Source organism: Leptosomus discolor, chromosome 1, assembly GCF_034619465.1.
Source record: "Leptosomus discolor isolate bLepDis1 chromosome 1, bLepDis1.hap2, whole genome shotgun sequence".
Lineage (NCBI taxonomy): Eukaryota > Metazoa > Chordata > Aves > Leptosomiformes > Leptosomidae > Leptosomus > Leptosomus discolor.
In genome coordinates this window covers 3617650-3637477 of record NC_141391.1, presented here as the reverse complement: position 1 = coordinate 3637477, position 19828 = coordinate 3617650, and the positions used below count along the sequence as shown (strand labels likewise).

Sequence of the window (19828 nt, the reverse complement as noted above, 5' to 3'; positions counted from 1 at the left end):
TTTTGGGGGTGGGGATCCTCTTTCCCTCCTCTCAGTACTGTCTCCTATGAACTGGTGAAATCTCAATGAGGACAAGAGTAGAGGGAACCCAGAATGAATGGAACATTATAATTTTATTTTTCTTTTAAGTTCATTAAGATTTACCTGTCTCAGTCTTTCTGTAGCACAAAGGATCATTCAACTGCTGATACTCCTGAAAGCCTGTGACTTCTGCTATTGTCCAGTTTTAAAAGCTAAATTTTACAAGGGGATTTTTGTCAGCTCTAGATGCAGAAATGAACCGCTGCTAGAACTCAGAACTAGAAATTCAGGGTAAACAAACAAAACTCACACAGTCTGGATTTGTTCTGTGAAACAAGATCACCATTTCTGAGCCACCTTCTTGGAAGCTCATCTTTCTATGTAATGATTTTTATTTATTTGAAATACTTTATTTTTAAACTCTGAATTTATTCTGAAATTAATTTATGAGAGAAAAAGCTGTGTGTAGGAAACGTATACGAGTTAGACAAGGACAATGTTTCTTGGAAGTTCGATTTCACTGTTCAGAGCAAAGCTGGGAGAGGTTTTAATGTATCATTCATTACTTTGAAATGTTCTCAGATAAACACTCTCATTAAGCACCAGCTCATTTTTATTTTGCAAGAACAAGTACCTTAATGCCAAGCCTTGCCTTCCTTCAAGAAATTTTATTTTACCTCAGACTCTCACTTCAGAGAACGCCAAGTAATCTGCACTCAAGCCTTGATCACGGCGTAGTGCTGCTGTGCTTTGCTGCAAGTGTGACCTCTCCTACACACAACAGCTAGATTTCACTGATGCATGAACAGACCTCCATCTAACAAACTGATTCCCCGAGACAGCTGATAGACGTGGAATCACAGAATACCAGGTTGGAGGGGACCTCAAGGATCATCTGGTCCAACCTGTCTGGAGAGGTTTCTTTAGACACTATTAGATTAGAATTGTGATTATTACAGGTACTCAACAAAATGAGACACCGGAGCATGTAATTTTACTGAAACATAAAACTGTAATACAGTTACATTTAAAAATGCATTGCCAAACATTTTAATGTCATTAATTCTCTGGGAAAATTAAGCATGGCTGTCTACCAGAACATAAACAAGCATACGCACTTCCCTAAATTCTGATTAAATTGTTTTGCTTCTGAGAAATCTTTTCAAACAATAAACAATAACAGTTTTTCACCTTCACTGCGATTTTAATGAGAAGTTCTCATAGCCATTTTTCCATGTATACAGAATATATTACAACTACTGTTCATTCTGAAGGAAAAAAATCAGCATTAAGATCCTCATTAAAACAGTACCATCCATCATCCTGGCTGTCACATGATTTAGTATCTTCATGATGCAAACTCTGACAATTTGTAACAAGTGTAATTTTCAAATATGGGCTAAATCATTGCATAAGAAATTTCAACTGATTTTAAATTAACAAAATACGTTATTAGGGGGCTTTGGGGTGGGTTTTTTTTTTTTGTTACGTTATTGAGGTTAGTAAAATCTCAACAATCAGCTACTGAACTCTCCGCCTTCTTCCTATAGGATTAGAAGCAGTTATTTCTAGGTTATTTTTCCTCTCCAGTCTTTGCAAAAATCAAGAATGCTGCAGATAATAGAGCTCCAGCTCATTAATCCCACGACTACAATTAATTTCTAAAAATAATAAAAACCCTCTTGCTTCTGCGTAATGGTCACACTTGGAGTTTCTTTCATTATGGAATTTTACTATGCGTTGGAGAGCAATGCTTTAGCTATATTGTGTAGCAATAAAATAGTTATTTGATACAGGAAAAGTTTACAGGGACTCATCATACAGTCCTTCCTAAAATAAAAACCCTTACTGGAAATGGGTGTATTACTGCTTGCTGCAATCTCTAGAGAGCTCACGAACACAGTCAAGTCTGTTTGGTATTTAAGTGCATTCAGCAGATAATCCAGGATGTTACATGACTAGAAATTATACGACCAGATTATTCATCAGATGACACTCTCCCTCTCCAGACTGCACAGATAACATTTCCTCAAACACTGTTGGGGCAACTATGCACAATAGCATCTTTTTGAAGAAATGGTTTAAATGAAGGCTAAAGAATGAAACATGATTCTTTATGTATCCCATTTATTCCTGCTTATTGCAGAGGTATAACGTTAAAAAAAGTATATTTTACAGTGCAGAGGGATAACTTAAAAGCGTTTTACATACAATGTTAGACATTGAATGAGCTCAGAACCAAGTTTCTCACTTGCTACCTTTGGCGTACGTTACATCTTAACCTAGAATGGTGCAAAAAGCTTCACGATCTGAAGAGAGAAACGGAGAAAGAAGGAAACTGCACTAAGAGATGATGAAGTGAACTGCAGCCACTGAAGCCTACGTCATACTCCGCTTCACTAACATCACGATATAACTGGTAAACTTCAGCGAAAGGGAACTAATATCTAACACTGCACTGAGCCCAGAGCTGCGCTAGTCAGAGCTGCAGTCCCGTGGCTTAACGCAGGGTTAGTGTTTGGTGCTCAAAACATTGCAATGTAAAAAGAGGAAATACCTATCACGTGCCAGGAATCACAAGGAAATCTTTACTTCCTCTGCCGTGCCCAGAGCACACGACCTTTTTGTCACACTTAAAGTCTAGCTTCTAAGTTACAAAGGGCTTGACGTGTATTTGTCTCCAGTAAATAGTGGTTTAATCCTTAAACTCAAATGTCTTCACGTGTAGCTTCTACCTGCAGTTCTACAGGAATGCAGCTACCTTTAGATATACTTCTCATCAGGATCAAGACATTTCTAAGGAATATTTACTTCACAAATACCACCATTGCAACGAGACAATTTTCCCAGCTTTGTACTTTTCCAAATCGGAGCGAACACTATCACTGCAATTACACCAATATTCAACAGAAGCAACTTCCCCATACAGCCATTGACAAACTGCGCAACACATTTGGTCCTTATCTTGCACGTGGGGGTTACGCTTTTCAGTTTAGATGTTTCCTTTCGCAAAGGAGCTTAACTCACTAAAAGCTGCATATCGGTTGGGAAGTTTTAACGCCATCTGAAGCAATACTATTTCCTCTCTACTGTAACTCACTTTTCGTAGATACTACAAGTCACTCAGCATTTTTACATCAACAAACATTTCAAGTTACAGGGGATATACATAAATCGTGTATTAATCACAGAATACACATTAAGTCACAATATTATGAGATCAGAATAGCACTTAAAAAGACTGGAAATGCAAAGTCAGGTTAGCTGCTATGTGTAGACTGCCACGGCTTTTTTTGTCCTGCAGCAAACACGACGTGTGGTTACAGCCAGCTGATAAAATAGTTGTGTTAGTGATGATGTAAAAGCAATGCATCTGCAAGCTTTATTTCCTACACAGTGATTTCGCTGTGCTTCAACACCGTCAACGACTTCAAGGCAGTACCCCTGCTGGAAATAATCTGACATTATACACGAGATCCATTTCCATGTATAAACCATAAAAACTCTCAGGATTAGAACCCTAGAGGGTCACAAATATCCCCTGCAAATTTTTCAATAGTTTTAGGAAGAATCAGAAGTATCATATAATCAGTGATAACTTATTTTGATATAAGACTATACATAAGCAATAAAAACTCTCATCATAAGCCTAAAGCCTTTGTAGAAAACATTGTTTATTAGGATTTCATAGACATGGTTTGAATTCAAACTGTACAGGCACTCTGTGAAAACATTCTGAAGGAAGGCTGCTCCAGATGCAAACACCTTTCTTTAGGTATCTACACACGGATTAGATGTCAAAGCTTCCACTAAAGAGAATGCCATTGTAAAGAGTAATTCAGGTGGCCAAATATAAGGGCATAGTTTAGGATGAGCCAAATGATTCTCTAGGCTTTACTGACTGCAGTGGGAGACAGACCCCTCTGCATAGGTATACCACATGTTTAGGTCTTTGAAACTGGAGCTGACTTTTTACCGAATTATTTCATTTTGTAATGGTTTCCCTCCACAGCGTAAGAGACAGCAGAGACCGTGGTTACTCCAAGGGTACAGCTCTACAAGTGAACTCAAGCACGGCTGGGACTGTTCCCAGACACTGCAATGCTATCGTCTGCGCTAGCCAGTTGTTAGAACAGCCTGTGGTGTGAATCCGGCCTGTGCCAACTAGCACTTTCCCCCAGCAGCTCCCAGGCACAGCCCAGCAGCCACAAGAGTCCAGGGCCCATGCCCAGCAGGGAATTTGTATGCAGTCACCTTGTTTTGGAGGCTAAGAGGAACAGACACGGGCTGTTCCACGCTGCTTGGCTCCAGCACTCGGGAATGGTCCCGAGCACATTTGGTTTACTAACATCAACATGGCCTAAGCACCGTCTCTACGGCTGTTAGGTAAGAATAAGGGAATTAACTTTGACCGAAGGGCTTCTAACAACTATTTTCACAGGCACAATGTTTCACTGGAAATTAAGTTTAGTAGGTTGTTTACGAGTTCCTATGGCTATGTCCAACACAGAAAAGCTTTTGCATCTTTTTCTTTTCCTCCACTTTGGCACAACTTGAATGACTGAGCCCTATTAAACAGCCCAACGAAATACAAAAGGGAACAAACCTTCCAAATGTCAAGTAAAGCATCTAATAAAGTACATAACTCCACTGATTGCTTTTTCTTATTTTCTTAGGTCCAAAACAGTTACACTCTCTTTTTTTTATATATATATATATATATATATACACAATTTTTTTAAATCAAGACCCTTCTAGGTTATGAACCATTTGGGAATCATAGTTTCCCAGGACACAGGAGGAGATGACATATGGTAGAATCTGACACAACACCACAGCATCATAAGGAACCATCCAAAACCGACTGCTTATCTTCAGAGGTAGTGACAGTCTGATGATTTGTTCCACCTACTCCATGGGATGCAACATGCTGAAGTAATTGCTTAAGATTATTCTTCACAATTTATAGGTTGATAAAAGAGTTCTCTAAAGCTTAAAAATTGTATCCAGTTCCTATTGAGTTCGTTGACAAGATGCCCTTTCAGCTGAAAGGCAGCAGAAAGGAGGGCTGAGAAGAGTGTGCTGTATCTTAAAGAGCTTGCTGAAAAGTGCAACTCGGTCTCAGCACCCGTATGAGCAAGAAATTTATTTGACCAGTTATTTAGAAATCCCCCTTCTTGTCCTGCCAACTTTGGATCTTAGCATGTATGTGACGTGAACAGTGCTTCCCTAATGCAAACTGCATCTGGTTCAAAGGCAAAATAAACGTCAACACCAGAAATTGTGGGATATAACGTGAGGTTCTGAACATGGCATGGTAAAACACAAAGGGACTGACAATCAGCTAAATGTCTGGAAGCATCCAAAAGAAACAGCTGATTTGGATCAAAACAATATCTAGAAACAACACTTCTTACGTTCTCAAATGCGAACAGATTTAATTTTAATGTCCGCTTTGACAGCTGTCTTTTAACACCTCGTAAAATCTCAGTAGTGATTCAAAGTCATTAAAACTTAACTAAAGTGCCCTCCCTTCCACCCCCATCTTCATAGTTAAAGAATTTCTACTTTAACAAAACAACCCTTAGACACTACTAGTTAGTTAGAAGCTCTGCTAGATCATCTTTAATGAAGCATGGTGCCTGAAGTGAAACCAGAAGTTTGTGTTAAATTCACTATCCCTTTACAGGTTAAGTCTATGCCTGTTTGTTAGAGTGAAATCTGTTAATAAATAAAATTACTGTAAGGGAAAGAATTCTTTCTGGTACTTCCTCACAAAAAGAAGTTTCTCTACACTTACTCTATCTCCACTTCAGCATGCTTCTCGTTCACTCACATGCACAGCAAGAATGCCAATGTTCCTGGCACATCTCAAGTATATTTAAAATTCTGTCATTTGCTGCTTGTATTCTGTAGCAGAACAGATGTTAAGAGGCTCGTGATTCCAAACCATCCCGTTCCTGTTTTTCACTGAGAAACTATAAAGCCTTCTATATTCCTTTACATCTTTTGCCTGCTGTAAAACAGTCCAGCATTACGAATACTGAAGCAGAGACAAAACAGAACAGAAACGGTTTGGGGAGTGACCTTTAATGTTAGGTTGCAACATACGAGATAAAAATCAAGCCATGCAAGCATTTATCACTTTAGACAGGAGTCAAAGGCATCCCACTCACAGATGAGCAGAGCCCAGCTGGAACTCAGGACTGCCCTCCAGCACTGCTGTCAAATACTAAGGCTGAGCTCCCCTTCATGAACACCAGGAACAGTATAAAACTGAAGTCCATGGTACTTATTGTGATCAAAGACAGACCTTTTTTTCTTTCTTTTTTTTTTTCTTTTCTTTTCTTTTAAACATTAAACAGTATCTGAGAAATGCCCACTCAGGGCAGTCTCGGCATGCCAGCCTGACATTCTGGTCAGATAGTGGCACACTTTGTCCACCATGAAGTGTCACTGGCAGAGGTAGCGCCAAGATATGGTGAAGACTGAGTCTCAAACACAGAGTTTTACTATTAATTTTTTTTTAAGTTTAGAAAGAACGGCAGTATAGCATATTTTCATTCAGGAACATACAAAGAGTCAACTTTGGCAAACGCTTAACACGCTGTTTCTTTCCCTGGCTTTTTAAAAGGAAACCCTGACCTTCAAGAATTCCTTCTGCCAAACTATTTTATACTGAGACAAAAATGAGTAATTACACAAGCCACGAAAAGCCTACAAATGGCCATTTGGAAAGCGTTCAGACAACATCCCAAGCTGTACATTGTTGCTGCTTATCTTTCACACATATCAGCAATGCTGACATAACTGAAAAACCATTAAGTTGTACCTAGCAATGTTACAGTTTAATTGGCATCTAGAATACATTTAGCATATGGATATGTGGCTTTTGACAATGTTTGTCTAATTACGTAAGTATGCTAATCTTAAAAGTAATATTTACAATAAACCAATCTCTTACCACTGAGAAGACTGGGAAAAATAGCCTCCACAGAGACCCGAGCTATAGCAAACGTAGAATATGAATATAGCAAACATAGAGGGGGAGGGACTCTTTTATAAGGGAGTGTAGTGAGAGGACAAGGGGTAACGGTTTCAAACTGAGAGAAGATTGAGATTAAATATTAGGCAGAAATTATTTCCTGTGAGGGTGGTGAGACACTGACACAGGTTGCCCAGGGAAGCTGTGGCTGCCCCCTCCCTGGCAGTGCTCAAGGCCAGGTTGGATGGGGCTGGGAGCGACCTGGTCTGGTGGAATGTGTCCCTGCCCACGGCAGGGGGTCGGACTGGATGGTCTTTAAGGTGCCTTCCAACCCAAACCGTTCTGTGATTCTATGAAATCTTGTGAAACACAGAAGTTCTGTGCAATCTACTTCTGAGACTCAACTGCCAAATCTGAACCATCTTCAAACATCTTATTTTCTCATAAGGAACACGACTTCTACTTGCATAATTAATGTTTTAAAGGAAGTTGTTTCTTTTCTGGATTTTGCTATTTTAGAAAAAACAGATTGCCTTTAAGTTCACCTATGCACGGATGTCACATTGTCTTCCATCCTTGCAAAACTTCCCAGATAGGATGGCAGTTAGGTGGTCAGGTGATATATGCCAAAAAAGGAACCAAAACCAGATTCAAACTCATGAAAGAATGCTTTTCCAGTTCCTTCAATCTTGGCCATTTCTTGTATTACTGTTCCATACAAATGTCACAAAAATATTAATATAGTGTGAAACTGTTTGGAAGTAGGGCACACAAGACATCTTCTGTAAATCATCATAGAAGGACACAATAAGCTAAGATGCACTGAGCAGGACTTAAAAGCCAGAAAAGGATCACTTTAAAATCTCATAAAGTTATTCAGTGGATTTTAGCTTCACGTTGTTCCAACAAATACCCATTTTTCTATAAACATTAACAAGAATAACATATTGAGGTTTACGTTTCACACACATAGTATTTGGACTTAACCACTTGGTTAAATCTGAGCTCTCTTTATAATGAAAGAGCAAATTAAGTTTTACACATACCTGTAAGACACAAATATGCAGCTAAATACCGTTTTTCAAGGCCATCTTTATAGGTCTGAATCGCACCGTAGATTGGAGGTAGAATGAAAATCAGGTTACTCACTGTGTTCCCTGTGGGACAGAAACCAAAAGCAGAGATTTAGAATTGGGTAGTAACCACATTAAATAAATAAAGCTGCATTCACTCATTAGAAACAGGTTCAACAGTTTTAATCTGGGAAGCGACAACTTTTTGGTCCTTTCACACATAATCCTAAATGAAATCCTAAATACGACACAGTTAACTACTTGGAGGCTAAGAACATTTTAACTCTCTTGTCTTTTTTCACATGTATGGGTAGTAATAAAATACTAATTTAACTAAAAAGTTCGACTTAGATGGTGCTTACTTTCTTGGCAGGAGGCAGCAAAATAGGGTTACTGTTTACCTTGATTGCACAGCTCATGAATTAAAACCTGATTCCTTAAGGAGATATAAGCCCCAAATAGTTCAAGCCTGGTATTTTCAAAAAGCTGTTTGGTTTCTTCTTTTCTTAAGAAAAACCTTTCTTTTCTTAAACCTATTCTTGGAACGCTCTCCTCCACACTCCCTTCAGATACTTTAAGGTCACCAAGGGACTCGTTCCCAAATGAAACCAGTTCAGTCTTTACTATTAGTGTGCCAATCCCTGTGCACGCACAGAACGAGCCAGATGGGATGCTACGCCACAGGTCACAACGTAAGGCTAAGGAACAGCAAAAAGTCACTACTGATCAGCATGGCAGGCAAGTGTGAAAGCTTATCAAGAGCCTGAACTTCAGCAAGACACCACTACTCTCCATCCCTCCTCCTGAAGCTGAGATGAAACACAAAGAAAGGAGATGTGTCGCAGAGATCAGAGAACGTAAGAACAAGCCAAGAGCCCAGCTCTTGTACCAGGGGGCGTGATGACTCGTCTAGCACAGGTAAGATGAAGGCACCTTTCTTTTGGCTTTGTTTAAGACTATTCTCCTAGACTGATTTAGACGATTTTGGGTGGGTTTTTTTTTTCAAACTGTCCTGGCCTATGCAAAAAAGTGCAATGAAAGATTGAGAAGTTTAAGTGAAGCATAAGGAAATGGTACATTTCTCAGCAAAAGGGATGCAGATTCAGCTTTTTAGCCTAACCACAAACTATAATTTTGAGAATACAGGTTGTGTAATGGGAATAAAAGGAATTTGGGAAAAAGAGCGAATCTGTTAAAAAAGGCAGAATGTTGCTTACATAAATCAAACTGCACGCTTGCACACGCCACAAACATATGTAAAATTGAAACTGTAATTTCCAAGTATCTCAATGAAAAGTATAACGTATGAGACCATGGAGAGACCAAAACCCCCCCTATTTCTGGCTTTTTTTATTCAGCAAAAAATTTCAGAAGACTTTCACTTTCTAAAACAAAGAGTGAGCAGGCCATGCCTGAATCACTCCCCTAATTCAAGCACCTATTTTTTCAGGAGTCCTACTTCCCAAGATCCATCCCAAAGAAAAGTGCAAGCTATCAAACTATGGTCATACAACCCCACAGTATTAGAGCACCTCTAGGAACAAAAATCCATACTTTACAGGTTTACAGAAAATACAAACGCAAATGGAGAAAAGGTTATTTCAGAACACCTGAGGCAGAAATGTACCCAGTTAACAAGTTAGCTCTTCTATTTTCTCACAAAGTAGATTCAAATCTGTTTGACACAGTCTTCTCTACCTGGATAAAAATCACACCTGATTTTTATCAGGCCTTCTTTAAATTATTTCCTTATTGATTTAATATCATCTCCTGCACAACCATGAAGTTCACCAAGTTACAACAAGCAAAACAGAGATGTGCCAGAGATCTTACTCTTCTAGTCAGCTCTGTACTAAGTTCTTCCACGTAAAAGAAGCCCAGCTGACATCAAAACAGCTCTGCAAAGACATACAAGTTTATATCAATATAAAAGGCCTTTTTCATGCTTAAATTCTTTGGGGAATCATTAACCTTTTACCACATTCCCGCAGTGTTGCAACGGGCAGTGATTCACTTTCAGGAGAGACCAGGTTTGGAAGAAATCCACTAAAACTCAGTATTGTGTGCCCCACTGACCATTATCACGTCCTCCCACAAATCATGCAAAGATGTCATCCAGTCTTGAAAAGCTGAGCAAAGGCTATGTAGTCTGGATAGCGAAGCTTCTGCTTTCTAAAGCAGTTCTCAACGGCTCTCAACTATGCCCATTTTCAAGAGAAGTTATTAGACGTTATATAAATATCACTGTTCAAGGTCGCTTCGTTATGAAACTGTCAAAAACCTGGCAAAAAGTCAAATACTAAAACGCTGAACAGAAGAAATACCATAATGTTTATCCACAACCGGGAAGGCACATGACTTCAGAAGAGAGTTGCTGTAGGATAACAAACTTTGATGGACGCAAGAATGCAGAAAAGAGATTCTTCTGTAGGACAGCGAAGGTTTCAACACTTCCTGTAAAGCTATAATTATGTTAAATTATTGAAAATTTATGAGTGTTTCATCTAGGACCATGTTGCTTAGAGAGGAAATACCATGGACCTAATCTAGCTGTAAATTCCTGCCACTCCTTCTCTGCGCTTTTTGGCCCATATTATTCAGAACATTTATAGCACGGATTAGGCAAGCCTATTTGCAAAACATACTTATTGAAAGTTGTGCAAATCTTTTAAAAAGGGAAATGGGGGTAGGGGAACAATGAAGTCCTCTGGCATGCTGCTAGCAAAATTACTTCTTTCAAGAACAAAAGCTACAAGTCCTCTTTCAAACCCAAGGTGCCTAGGAGGGCGTATTTCAGAAAAGTCTAGCTAGTCTTTACAGGATTATCCTCACATAGAATAGTAAAAATCCCTTTTAATGAATTTATAAGCTAATTCCATCGAAAAACGGCAGTGGGATATGCAGAGAGATTAGCAAACAATAGCAAGAAAGAAGAAAAAGGTGACACAACTACAGACCCGCAACTCTAAAGTTAATTAACAAATAAGGAAGTGAAACAAGTTTTGAAGGAAATAAGAGATGGAAGCTGAAAATGGAGAAAAAGTTAAACTATCAAGAAACGTAATCTTTCTCTTTTTCACCAGATTTTCTTTTTTAAAAAAATGCAGCTGACCTCATTGGGAAAACCAGAGATTTGAGAATTTGCAACTACGGCATGAGGTATGCAAAGTAATTAAAGAAGATGTTATTGGTTATGCCTGTAAGAAATATAATATATCAGAAATCAAATGAATGCATATGGATGGACCTGGGCTTAACTCTGTACAGCATTCTTATAATTCAGTACTGGATTCCTTGAATACTGGTCCAGGGAGTGATCTAATTTTTCTTTAGTGACCAAAGACTGCTTCTCAGCATTTCATCTTCAGCACGTCTGTCAACAGAAAGGAGGACTAGATTCTCAGAGGGAGAAATGAACGGACTCGGACCGAAATGTCAGGAACGGGATTAAATATGATGGCCAAGAACACGCCTTTCAATGCAAATACGGATCCTTATTCCAAATGTAGGATTAATCTATTTGAAGAGGCAGAAAAGTGAATTAAGATCTCATGGTGACTGACCATAAACCATCACTGTAGGCACCAAACCCCCTAAAATTTATCTTCAGTAGAGGCATGGAAAATAATAATGTCCTCATGCAAGCCAACAGTATAATACACTTTCTCTAGTTATCAATAAAAGAAAAGAGAATTCACATCAGGTGCAGAGAAGCATCTCTCAGATGGGAGTGATGAATGGGAGCTTACAACATCAGAAGGGACAAAAATTGCTTAGCTCGCCTAGCCTAACAAAACAACGGCTGCAGGGAATAAAAGTGCACTCTGTAAAGGCCAAGGACAGAAGGGAGCTATCTGAACTAAAGGATAATACTGACCAAATGATATAAACTAAGCCTAAATAAACGTGGGCCAGAATTAAAAGGAAAACTTCTCACTGAAGAAGAGGTATTTACAACTGCTTCCCAACAGAAACGGGCAGCATGATGAACATACCTGCTCTCAGGATCAAGCTCAGGAAGCTCAAAAGCCAGATTACATGATGCGGTAGCCTGGCACAGTAGTAAAACAGACTATGTCCACAAAGATTACACATGGTACTAGTTAAAGTGCTAAATTAATGTCTAATCATGATACACGCTGACTGTGTGACTGGCCTTCCAAATGCTCATAAAAGTCTTTCAAGACTGTTTTAAAGAAAACCATTCTTTCAAAATACTGTTTATTCATCAGGAGAATGCCATATGGTACCAGAACAAAATCAAATTTATGCAAAACCATTTCAACAGGCCTCTGTCTACGGGGAGGACAGCTGTAGGAGTGTTAATCCACACCTGTGTATGTGTTCCAGAAATACAACAGCAAAACCTGACAAGTCTTTTTTACAACACACGTACATCCAGAGTCATCTTCAGGTCCTAAAATACAGGCATATTCTCATAAATGCACAAAGATCTGTACAATGACTGACCACCTCAAAGACAAAAAAAAATTATAAAGAGGAAATAGTATTTACAGGCAAACACAGGCATAATATACTGCTTACTGTTACACAGACAGCTTGGTACAGTCAGAGAGTACACAAATTTGAAGGACGTTACTTTCATAAAGTTTCCATTTTCCCAAATATGTAGTTAACTCTACATTAGAAAGTAATATCTACAATAAATTTGGATGAGGAGTCAAAAGGATAAAACTAGTAAAGTTGTACGTCAAGTTGTAACAGAACATGGTCATAAAGAAATAATATGTAGGATGTAAAAACATCAGGAGCAGAACCCTAGGAGTTAGAATATAGGTGATGTTTCCAGTGAGGGTGGAAAAGTGCTATTATAGAAAAGAAGCAAAAATCATTATCTTCGGCTTTGGGCAAGGTGACACATGTGATTCACACAGCGCTAAGAGATCCTTTCTCCTATATGTGTACACAGAAAGACTACAAGATTTACCAACTGCAAGGATCTTTTCAAAGTGCTGTTTCTCTCTCTGTCAAACAAAGGAAGACTTTTCACTCTGCTACGGTTTCTACAAGACTCAAAACCAATAGAAATAGATGTTACCCTCAGAGAGTAAAGAAGAAAATTTTTGCAGTTTAAAAAGCTGACTATACATAAAAAGATCATTTAAAATCAGGACTAACAAATGGAATTCATACAGGCTTTCACTCTCCCCTTAAGGGCAACTGCACCTCACTGAGATACAGAAGAAAGGAAAGCGGCTGCTGTTTTCTAAAAGAGATACCTGAGTTGCAATAAAGTCAAAGTGTCCTTTTAAGTAAAACAAGCAAGGAAACAAACAAGATTTTGAGGCTGAAAACATCCATTTCATTGCCTGGATATCCTGGTGCTCTGCACAGTCAGTTTTAGTGCACTTCCTGGAGCACGTAGCTTTTCCTTTTTCCATCATCGCATGAAGAAAATAAAGATAATTATAAAAAAAACAAAGCTCGTCTGATGGCATCAGGCAAAACTTGAGTCATCCTTCTGACTGCTTTCAGATATAGAGAATTCTATCTCATGGCTTTTCTGGAATCATCTCAAGCAGCTCCGGTGCAAACAACAGCTCACTGCAAGAGGGTTTACCAAATTTACACAAATTGCAAAGCAACATAATTCAGGCACATTTGAGAGCATAACCCCCCACCATTAGGTACCCTCTCTTTTAAAGCAAGGTTCTTCTCTTGGAAGGATCCCTAGCGATATGAAACCAAAGGTTAACACACACACAGGGAGTAAGAGCAAAATAACGGCGTAAAAAGGGTAGTCCTGTGGCCCAGCAGCACCAGGTAAGGTGAAACAATGAAAGACAAAGGAGTCTTTTGAAATTAGATTTGAACTGGAGAAGTAGGCAGCCTAAAAGCTTAAAGGCTAAGAAGGAATATAGAGTATTTCCTTATAAGAATAAGAAACTCATTCAAATCCAGTATGGGGGTCCTTGCTAAGATACAAGTACTTCATAGCTCACATATCACAGCACTGTAAGGGTCAGAGGAATTAATTTGAGTAAAATCCAACAAGTTTCCATATAGCGTATGGTACATATTATCAGTCAATAATAACTAAGCCACAGCCCAGAGGAGGATTACATGACTGACCTTTCAAAATACAGGCATTTCATGACTGTTCAGAAGACCCAACTACACAGAACCAGCTGGTTTGGCCACCAACGTTCATCTTGTGCCGTTTCCGCCTACAGCTTATCACCAGGAGGGCAGCATAGCAATTAGATTTTCACTTCCACCAGCCATTTTTAATATCTTCCACTTCAAAGTCTACAATAACTGCACTTCAGAGTGTCAGGAAATGAAAACTCCTGTCTCCATTTGATAGTTCGGAAGAACCTCAAGGGGAGAAAACAGTCATCCCAACGGGAATTTTGCCCATATGTAATTACTAAACTCTGTACTTGCTCACGTGCATGAAGGATCAATATAAACTTCCTGTTACTCAGTGCAACACAACAGTGTTACTCCAGGACCAACGCTGACCAAAAAAAACCAATAAAAACTCGGGGCAGGGGGTATTTAACATGTTTATTTTTAAGCGACAAGATCCTTTTCTTACCTCCTGTAATACGCCTTTCCAAATACTCAGCAAGCTTTGATTTTGTTTACCTGGGCATTAATTGAAGTTGCAACTTCAGCAGTTCAGCTGCAACTTGTATTAGCCACCACATTTCTAATAAAGAAATGGGAAAAATACTGAAGGCAACAAATAGTGATGCAATTACTGAACTGCATAGGCTATGTATGAAAGCTTCCTGAAGAACTATAAAAACAGGTACAGGAAAATAACACTTCAAACTAATGGGTTATTAGAGGGACTTTTAGATCTCCCTAAGTATTTAAAATAAAATCAGAATGCTAAAGAGGAATTTTATATAGATCATAGGAAACATAAAATTAAAAGACAGATAAAACACCACAGGAAAATGGGATAAAGCGAGTACATTACAAAGGAATGCTACATTAATCCAGCTCTGTATAGATGCTGGCATACTACTGTGAGAAAAACTGTAAGGGACAAATGAGAGGGAGGGGTCAGATACAGCAAGCAGGAGTCAGGAGTACTACAAAGGAAAAGAAAGATCTCCCAAAAAAGAACAGCTACCTAAATCTTGGCCAGGCTACCAGAAAGCAAAGCAGAATCCAACAGATTGACATGGGGGAAGGACTGAAAAAAAAAAAAATAATAAAATGTTTGTATTACTAAAGAGGAGCATCCTGATGAGCACTAGCAGACTGAAACAAGGAAAAGGGAAGTTTAGGTGGAACAGCTAGAGAAACCAAGTTCATCTGGCAGCAGCAACATCTCCCCAAAGAAACCATGAATCCTGGAACAGTTCCAAACACGAGCGGGCAACATGTTGCAGACACACGCAGAAAACAATCCACCACGGGCAAAGGAAGGAAGCAAACAAGGCAGGAGCACAGCCTCCTCTTCAGCCCAACACCACACAGATGCCTACCACCACTGTGAGCACACCGCGTTCCAGTCGCACACGACTCAGCCCCAGCCGCAACAGAGCCCCGCTTCCAGTAAGTCAACGTGCTGGGACGAGGCCAAAAAAACTAAAGGCAGCATCGCCGCTGCAGAGCTGGTGGCCAACTGGGAGGTTTCAGTGTTTAAAGTCAGCTGCAGGGCAGTGCTTCTAGACCTTCTAGGCTGCTTCTCCCTTGCTGGGCCTCTGTTTCTCTCCCCATAGGTAAATGTACGCTGATATCCTTCTGAAGAGGTAAACCATTCAGTGATTTACTGGATTGGGGAGGGGTAATGAGGTACTTTTAGGGGAAAAAAAAAAAAAATTAATTCTTAACAACACAATTTGAGTTTTATTCCCAGTGCTTATTTATGAGCGGTTCCAACATGCTGTGTCAAGTGATACCTTCCGATTTACGGCCTTACACACTTCACATTCCAGCTGCAGAACTCATTCCCTTGGCATTCATCATACTAGTTCAGCTAATATTTTTGTAATGTTTTTACTCTGATCACAGAATTTCATGTTACATTTGTGTTCTTCAAAACAATCAAAAGGTAATTAGAAGAAAAAGCTCTTGACACGTCTGACTAACAAAGCACACACAAGAAAGCTCAGTTCAAACCTGTAAAGCGTGGGTTTATTTTCTAATGCACAAGCCTCTCTTTGGTATACGCGTCTTACAAAAGCACTTATTATTAAACTGCTTCTGAATTGCCCTAGGTACAATCAAGCTATCCCTTTCTTTACCCTCACCTCTCTGCAAAGTGCTTTGCTACTGCGTAGTAAAGACACTAGAAAATGAGAACCTAAGAGGAGACTGTACTAACGCTGACCTTGCTTCTTATTACTAAATATAAATGAGTGAAAGCTAATGCTACACAAATCCAAATTTTAAAGCTCCACATCTTTCTTCATAAGAAACCAACACCCTTGCAATCCCAGAAATCCAACACTTGTGTTCACAACGCAGGTTTAAACTTAGATGGTGAAACATTCATTGCTGGGCTAAGGGCTAAGAAGTTTTTACTCTTTCCCCACAAATCTAAAACATATTGGTTACCTATTTAGTCTCCATTACTGCAGTGTCTGAGCAACCCAAGTCTTCTGTGTACTTAGCCTCAATATTCTTGCAAGAGGAGGAACCGGCTAGCAGAGGGTGCCTGAGTCACAAAGAAACCTTCATAAAACTGAAGCCAGGACTTTCAAACACCAAACTGCTCCTCTAGCCACTAGCCACTCCTTACCTGCCACAATAAAAATGAACGAGTTCACCACTACACCTCTCAAAAATGAAGCTTCAAAGTAGAAAGTACATCAGAGTAAGAGCTGGGTACTTTCCAGAAACAACATTGTTCTTACCAATTCTTATGTTCAGCCTAATGGAGTCTTCCTCCTCCTACTGGAATTCTTAAAGGCTATCACAAATGAAGAAAAAGTGTCTAAAGACCCAAGACTTGGACTTTTTTGAGGAAGGATGACTGATTTTATTGGTTTTTTTTCAGAGGGATCTGCCTTGAGGCCTTTTGTGAGTGAAGTCAGAGATCTGTATGAGATGCTGTTCCTCAGAAGAGGGTTAATAGGGCAGATTACAAAACGTGGAGGATCAACCGTGAAATTTAACAGATAATTATGAAAGCAATTGCAAGGAAAATATTCTGAGGTGACAGGCCAGAATATAGTGGCTACCACAGCTAAATCAAAAGCTATATTCCTCACTTTTGAAGCCAGTTTTGCTAATTAGCTTACTGTGGCTTTAACCATGTCTATCACAAGTGCAGGGCATTAATAAATGGGGTTTGGGTTTTGAAAGGACCATTAAACAAAAATAACAGTATTTAAGGATGTAGCAAAAGTGCCAGAATCTATCCTTAGCTATTTTTTGAGATTGTAGGATGTAGCCTGGACAAATGTGATAGTACACAGTTCACAGGACATTTTATTCCCAATCCAAGATATCCACAATTAATGGGACTACAATGAATAAACTTACATTACAATTAGCTGATATGCCATCCTGTCGTAATTTAATGTTGCTTTTCTAGAGTAGGCGAAGCCTCATGGAAAAGAAAGCATCGTTTCCCTGATAAACATGCACCTAAGATGATTGCAAGTAGACCAATTACTTTGAAGTACACCTGGAAGGATTTTTTGCAAGTAAATTTAAAGTAAAAACAGTTGACATAAGCAGATCATTTGAAATATCAATCTAGAAAGCTCACTAAAAGCAAGTGCTTACAGCTGGAAAATGCAATCAAAGTCTGAAGAGATTAGGCTGAGATGATGTAAAGCTAGAATATTACATGCAATAAGCTTGTTGCCGAAGGGCAGCTTTGCTTCTATCACAGCCTTTACTGGAAAACAAAATAAAACGTATTTTAAATGTTATTTTAAGACAGGTTGATGATGTCAGCCTGGAAGGAAATAACTGAGATGGGGAAGCTTACCCTTCAGCCACCGCTAAAACTAAGCAGTGACCGATATGATGTTACAATGACCATCCATTTAATTTTCATCATACCTAACTCCTTCCAACCTTTCTTCTTCTGTGCTGGTGTCAGCATCCTGGCTCCGTGTTCAGTGCCTGCACCAACTCCTCTAAGCCTAAGGGTGTGTCCAGAGCAGAAAGCAGAGCTTTTGGCAGGTGACAGTTTTCAGCTACCAGAGTACATCCAGCCCAGCATCTGTCAGGCCTCCCCACCAATACAGGTACCAACTTGAGGCACAGTAAGCTGTGGGTATCATCTCAGAGGCTCTGGTAGGACTCCTCCAGGAGAGCTAAGCATTTGAGGAGCCCAATATGCTCACTGGATAGTGGATGGCAGAGAATAACGTGTGCCAGTGCTCTTTTCCAGATATTTGTAGCTTTAGGTTGAGCAGCCTTTCTTCAAAATCCAAACCATCTTGCCTTCCTCCCTTCCTTGCAATCAGCATGGATTTCCCCTGGGCATCCAGAACAATAAAGTCTTTCCTACTAATGACTCATGCCATTCTTTTGCATTTTGCCCTACTCAGATGGTAGGAAATTAAAAGGTGAGATGCTATGTGACAAATGTAAAACAGAGCACATGGGGATAATGAAACTAATCAGCAACCATTCAAACACTGATTGGCAACGTTCCCTCTCTTATCCACAGTACTAACAGAGAATCCCATCTGTAACTATCTTTTTTTGCAGGCCTGCCTTAAATGAAAAACCCTAAGGCTACCTGGAAGATGTGATAAAAAAGAAAGGCACCTGATCTCAGAAATGACTCAGACTCTTCTTCTTCACTCCTAAATACCCAACTTTATCTCTTTTAAGTATGTACTTTTTTCTCTAAAGTCTTCGTAACCTTTTCCCGTTAATATGACAACCTCCGGCAAGAACCTTCAATAGTATCCAATTAATTCACCAACCCAAGACTTGAACATGGTTGTTCCTGGTCTCCAGTTTCTAACTCCAACTCTATTCTTCAGCCACTGTCCAACTGTCATTTCAAGACAACTTGCTTGTTCGTTTCAAGACAACTTTCTTGTTCGTGTTTGAAAAATGAAAAGAAAAAAATTGGTAGTTGCCTATCCGCCTAAAAATCTTGGCAAAAGCTATTTATCTAGGGGGAAAATGAAGCTGCTTCTCCACAAAGACAGCGAGATCAAAGTCCAAATCTTAAATCTCTCACAATCTAAACCAAATACAGGAAAAGATATACAACACATTGAAGGTTTGAGCTGTAAACACTGTCTTTTTTGTTATAGATATAACTTAATATAGCACCTGCACAATAACAGTTCATATGGCGGGTGGCAAGCATTTGGGCAGAAGTCCATTTTACTGAATAATAAACAGTTGAAAACTGAACACAAAATCAACCAAGTTCCCAGCACAAATGGTGGCCCAAAGACTGGCAGAGGAAACTTGCAGAGGACAGATTTGAGACAAACATGGGAAAAATACCATAAAGCAGGAAGAAAAAAAAAAAAAAAAAAGTTAATACAAAAGCCATGTGGAAATCAGCACGGAAGAGTTTAAAGATGGGAAAATTAATTGAAGAGCTTCGAAGAGAACGTGTTTAGGAAAAGGAAATAGCTTTGAAATATTTCTATGCAGCCTATAGAAGAGAGAAAGAAGAAAAGGACAAGAAAAATTAAATTGGGGTGGAGTCAAGAGTTTTAACATTCGAGTACTGTGCTGATGCTAGACATGGTGCTGAAGACTGTATTCTGAGGGGCCTCAGGGGAAGATAAAACTTGGGCCCGGAAAGATTTAGCAGCCACCAAACCTCTGAGTG

The 19828-nt window shown here is 39.3% G+C and overlaps 1 protein-coding gene across 1 annotated transcript in view; it reads right to left on the bottom strand.

Moving 5' to 3' along the window:
* The window catches only part of ACER3 (alkaline ceramidase 3), a 58876-nt gene that overhangs the window by 28104 nt on the left and 10944 nt on the right, over positions 1-19828 (bottom strand). The window contains exon 2 of the mRNA XM_086481642.1: positions 8053-8163. Coding sequence (XP_086337768.1) covers positions 8053-8163 — 111 coding nt within the window. The remainder of the gene's footprint in view (positions 1-8052; positions 8164-19828) is intronic.